Genomic DNA, 5,451 nt, shown 5'->3' with positions numbered 1-5,451 from the left:
TCATACAGGTCACTTATATTTATATGGTTATTTTTCTTAAAAACAAAACATTTAACAGCTATCAAATACTATAAATTATAAAAGAGTATGAGTAGTATATATTAGGTAGATGCCTTTTTATGTTAATAGGTATGCCGTGATCTTAGATTTAAAAATATTTTATTTCAATTTAATTATAATCTTTTTCATGAATAATCTTTGATACCAATTATATAACAAAAACAACACTATAATTAATATAATTAATTCTAATAGGTACTTGTTTTTTTGTTGGCAGTTGAGCAACTGCCAACAAACAAACAACTCGTTGATAATATTTTAATCTTTTTTAACATCTACTATTTACTAATATAATATCTTACATAATAATATTTTATAATTAAATAAAAAATATGTCAGCCCAATTTTTTTTTTATATATTTTAAGTTAAAATGTTGACAAATATTTTCAAACTGATTAAAAATTCATAAAAACTTATACTTTTTTATCTAAGTTTTGAAAATTTAATACAAGATTCCTCATAAGTTATATTGAAACCATAGAAAAATATTTAAAGACATTTATTTTTTCATAGACATTTTAACTTTAAAGTTCAATTTTGGGAGAAATTACTTTATTTAAACAATAAATAATGTTGTTAGTTACATTTTTAAATAAAAATTTTTTCGGGAACTTAAAACTTTTAGGTATGTTATATCATTGTGAATTTTACTATATGTAATGGCATTGTTGATTTTTTTTAAAATAGTATTTATTTAAACTATTAATTTATTTTTACTGTATTTTGGTATTTACAAAAAGATTGTTTTACATTTTGAGTTGATAAAATATATTATTCTAGTAATTAGATAGGTTGGTACTAACAATATTATTATGATTGCAAATTTAATATACCCACAATAATGATCCATTCCACACCCAATTTACAACAGAATGGTAACCTGCACTTGTCAACCTTTTTCTGTTAATGATGAATTAAATAATTATTAATTTTGATGTTTTCAAAAATTATTGTATCTAGTATTTTCATATCATGCCCTTCACAATAACAACTATGGCTTTGGTGAAATTAGTTGGAAATGTTCTAATTTTGAATGGGCTAAAATAGTCATGTAATTTGATTTAATAGTTTCCTTATTGATAAAATATTTTTAAAAGTCCCTTCTTCATATCAGGCTATGAATATTTCATGCAATTTTTGCTTTTGCCGTCTTTTAGATTTAGGAACAGTAAACTTGAAATTGTTGTACATCACGTTCCTCTATGTTAATAATGTATTAAAACTACTAAAAAAGTAAAAATATCATGTTATCTTTCATAGTGGATAATAATAATAAACTAACAGGTTTTAAATTAATATACTTAATTTACTTAATTACGCACCTACTAATGTATTTAAGTACCAACGAATTACTCATGATTATTATTAAAAATAAAAAAATATATTTACAATATATTTAATCACTAAAATTAAAAAAAATCCATTAACATTAATTGTTTGATTGTTCATAATTTGTCCGATAAAAATGAAAATAAAATATGTGCTCCAATTAGATAAAACAAAACATTTTTTAGAAGTAGTGGTATGTAGTACATTTTTTTTTAAGGAAGACTCAGAAATGTTCTATAATATTTATAATATTTTATGTTTACCACCCATGTTATAGTAATTAGAAGAGCAATAATACTTATAATACAATAATACAATAATACAATACTTTGTTAATTTTTCATGATTCATTTCATTAAATCATTCTATCATTCAGATAACATAAATTAAACAAAACCCTAAATACCAACATATATTACCATATAACAAAAAGTTTTAGAATGTACTGAATTTAGACTAAATAAGTTAAACGTAATAATATATACTAAATACAGCACTAACTTACTTTTATAAATGCTAAAATTTGAAATGAATATTGTTGTATCATAAACTATGGTCAGAAGTTCACTATAACTTATTCTTTTATAGATTGTGCGGTAAGTTGAATTTAACTCACTAATCTATATTATAAAATATCTGACCACTACAAATTCACCTACAGACTGATAGAAGTACTGGCCTCAAAAAATAGTTTTTACCAATGTTTAGAAACATGTGCATTTCAAGTTTCAATAGCAAAATGTTGTTTGTTTAAAAATGTAATTACATAAAATTATACACATGAAGTGTTTAATAGAGTTCTAAATATTAATTTACACATTATAAAAAAAAATGTATGCTCATTTTTAGCATGTAAAATATTTAAGTTAATAACAGTACAGTTGTACCTTATACAAATTATATCTTATAGATTATATAATATTGATTTAATTAACATGTTGATATGACTGATAATTTGGATACTAAGTGTAATGTTAATTGGAAAAGCAACAGAATGTAAAAGTCTAGAATTATATTTAACACTAAAACTTATAATTAATAAAATTGTATAAAATATAAATCACACAAATAATAAATTTATTAAAATTGTATTATAAAAGTAGATCATCTATTAAACTTCTCAGGCGTGCTATTTCAATAGCATCAGTTTTACAACAGCCTCCAAATATTTTCAATCCTATTTGATTCCATATCTTAAGATCATCGATAGAAACTTTATATATTTGTGTATCATCATAACTGAAAATATTAAACTTATTAGAAAAAAAACATTTTATACATACCAATACCTTGCTTAAATATCAAATTACCAATTTTTAGCAACATCCCAGATGCCACCTCCGTTTGGGTAAGTAATAAAATTCACATTTTTAGTCTTTACCGACATCAAAAGTGGTGTTATAAATTTTGGGTGTAAACAGTTCATACCAATGGCAATTAATTGTTTACGGTAATTATTCGACCAGAACATTTCAACAGCACTTGAAAATTCTTCACCATGACTCAAATAATTTCCGTCCTATAAAAGGTATTATAAATATCAATCTAGACCAATGGTTTTCAATTTGTGATATACAGAAGACTGTAGTAGTAATTAATGTTAATAACAGATCTAATATTATTTTGTTTTCTGTAAATAGGTACTAAATATATTGTTAAACGTACATAGATTATTATTTGTATACCTACATTATTATTGTTATATATTGACATTTTGACAATTAATAATTTTAGTCTTTTAATCTTTAGTGGTACTTGACTGATCATAATATATCAGAATAGCTATATACTTATGTTATTATTTACTTTTATATGATTTATGATATAACTTTTTAGTTTTCACTTACTTTTCTACTAAATTAATTATAGGTAAATCTAGCAAATACTACTCTTTTGGAAAATGAATTCCCCTAACATACTAGTAAGACTAGTAAGAGTAACGTTTTCTAAATTATTCATCTTAAACAAAATTATCAATTCATTTATTTTGTAATATACCTAATATGTAATATTTATATTTTAACTTTACGTCTACATAATAGCTAATAATAATGTTATCTGTTAAATAAAATTATTTTTAATTATATTTTTTTTTTTCTATACAGATTTAATATTATATATGAACATTTAGCCAATATTTTTCACTTAATTTGTGTTTATGAAGTACTTAATTTAAATTACATCAGTGATCAGTTCAACATAACATAATACACTTATCAAAGAATATGACTAATATTGTATCTAGTGTCATTATTTTCCTATGGCCTACTTTTGTCATAAAATCATCTATTTTTACAGTTAATTATTGATTTACTATAAACCATTAATAAGTTTTTTTTGAGTCATTGTACATTTTGGCAAGTTATAATTTTGAGAAAAATTTCACAAGTACATTAGTACCACAACATATAGTTACAGAAATTACTAAATGTTTAATTATACATTTAAATTTAATAATATTTTTTTCAGATTGGTACAGGGCAAGCAGCAGTACACTTTACTAACCTCCTGGTTTGATGAACACCTCTCAAATTAACATATAACAATTATTAATATGATGGTAAAAAGAAAATCACCTTACACGAAAATGATAAACATGCTTTTTGATTTGGAAATTCAGCCAGTATGTTTAGCAAAATAGTAGCTTCAGTGACAGAAGGTATGGTTTCAAAAAGAATTATATCAACTCCAGCTTCCACTAATGCTTGAATTCGAGGTTTATGCCAATCATATAATTTTTTTAAATTCATAGTGTCTATATAATTACCATTATATTCTGAACAATCGCATAATGATGCACCATACGGACCAACAGATCCCATTATTTGTATATTTCGTTCTGTAAATTACTTTATCTTAAAAAATCATAAAATATTTTTGTGATTTGATTTCATTAATACTACTTCCATAAGTAGTATAGAATAAATTACTTCTATAGGTAGCTAATAATGTAATATTAAAAGTGATAAACCTTCATTTTCCTCTATTATTGCCCGTCGACAAATCATAACAGATTTCTTGATTAATTCAAAACTCTGATCATAATCTAGGTTCAAATATTTTTGAAAACCTTCAATGCTTGCTTGGTATGTGATAGTGGTCAAAAAATCAGCTCCAGCTAAAGTATAATAAATAAATACACAAGATAATTATTAAAATACAATAACCATCCTTTTCTGATATTTTTAATATTTTCCTACCCCTAATGTAATCTTTATGGCCACAAATAACAATATCTTCATTGTTTAAAAGCAAATGTGATCCCCAAAGTGGATGTTTCATAACACTGTTGATGTCTACATAAGGTGTAATACCACTAATACAACTGCCATCCAGGAGGTACATTTTTTTATTTAATATCATTGAATCCATATTCTAGAAAAAAAATTTTATTTTTTATTTAATGTAAATCAAAAAAAACACGTTAAAGTAATTAACACTTAAAACATTACCTAACCAGCTGATATTAAGTAAAACAAAATATAGTATGCGAATATTGAGAATAGGTACACGATTCATAAACGGCATATCACACATTTTATCAGGCATAGACGGTACAATAATTGTATAATCGTGAATTATTATAATGGACCTCCAAACCTATAAATTAATTTGATAGAAGAATACCACCTGTAGAATATGAAAAATGGACTATGATTAGTATATTAATTATATTCCTTATAAAATTATATAATAAAATTATAATCTAATAAAAAGTAACCAGTACCTATCAATAATATGGTCAAAGGGCAAAAGTCTAAAAAACGTATCGCCATACTTTTTCTTAATATAATATATATTATTTTATCATGCTAGGTATAAACCTGTAATACGTAAATCATAAAAGTTTATGTATCTATGTCATAGGTAGCCAGGTAGGTAAGTACATTTACATTATAGTATGATAAAGTAACACGATAAAGTGTAAGTTATAAAATATACTTTGTAATATAGGCAAACCATCCAGAGGCGGATTTATCTTTTTTACGGCTTTAGGTACCAACCAACAATTTGCTGCCCCCATAATAGGTGAACAACTGAACAAGTTACCACAACCGTAT

The 5,451-nt window shown here is 24.1% G+C and overlaps 1 protein-coding gene across 2 annotated transcripts; it reads right to left on the bottom strand.

The window, feature by feature from the left end:
- Positions 1-2,446: 2,446 nt before the first annotated feature.
- On the bottom strand, positions 2,447-5,002 carry LOC112593865 (homocysteine S-methyltransferase 1-like). 2 transcript variants are annotated; one of them, XM_025338446.1, is made up of 7 exons: positions 4,843-5,002; positions 4,591-4,765; positions 4,362-4,508; positions 4,158-4,229; positions 3,967-4,094; positions 2,701-2,909; positions 2,447-2,629 (listed from the first exon to the last, which is right to left on the bottom strand). In XM_025338446.1, the coding sequence occupies exons 2-7, from the start codon at positions 4,760-4,762 to the stop codon at positions 2,482-2,484; spliced, it is 876 nt and encodes a 291-aa protein (XP_025194231.1). In that variant the 5' UTR covers positions 4,763-4,765; positions 4,843-5,002; the 3' UTR covers positions 2,447-2,481. The 2 variants fall into 2 exon arrangements, with proteins under 2 accessions (XP_025194231.1, XP_025194230.1); XM_025338445.1 differs by having other exon boundaries at positions 3,967-4,229; positions 4,843-5,001.
- Positions 5,003-5,451: the final 449 nt, after the last annotated feature.

The sequence above is a fragment of the Melanaphis sacchari genome, unplaced genomic scaffold, assembly GCF_002803265.2.
Source record: "Melanaphis sacchari strain LSU unplaced genomic scaffold, SCAv2.0 Contig2117_pilon_pilon, whole genome shotgun sequence".
Taxonomy (NCBI): Eukaryota; Metazoa; Arthropoda; class Insecta; order Hemiptera; family Aphididae; genus Melanaphis; species Melanaphis sacchari.
Note: the sequence above shows the minus strand (reverse complement) of the source record. Positions and strands in the feature narration are given on the sequence as shown.

Coding starts and splice junctions, on each gene's coding strand:
- LOC112593865 (XM_025338445.1), bottom strand. CDS start 4,762: ATGGATTCAATGATATTAAATAAAAAAATGTACCTCCTGGATGGCAGT. Junction 4,509..4,590: donor CCATAAAGATTACATTAGGG/GTAGGAAAATAT, acceptor ATTATACTTTAG/CTGGAGCTGATTTTTTGACC. Junction 4,230..4,361: donor AATAATAGAGGAAAATGAAG/GTTTATCACTTT, acceptor AGTAATTTACAG/AACGAAATATACAAATAATG.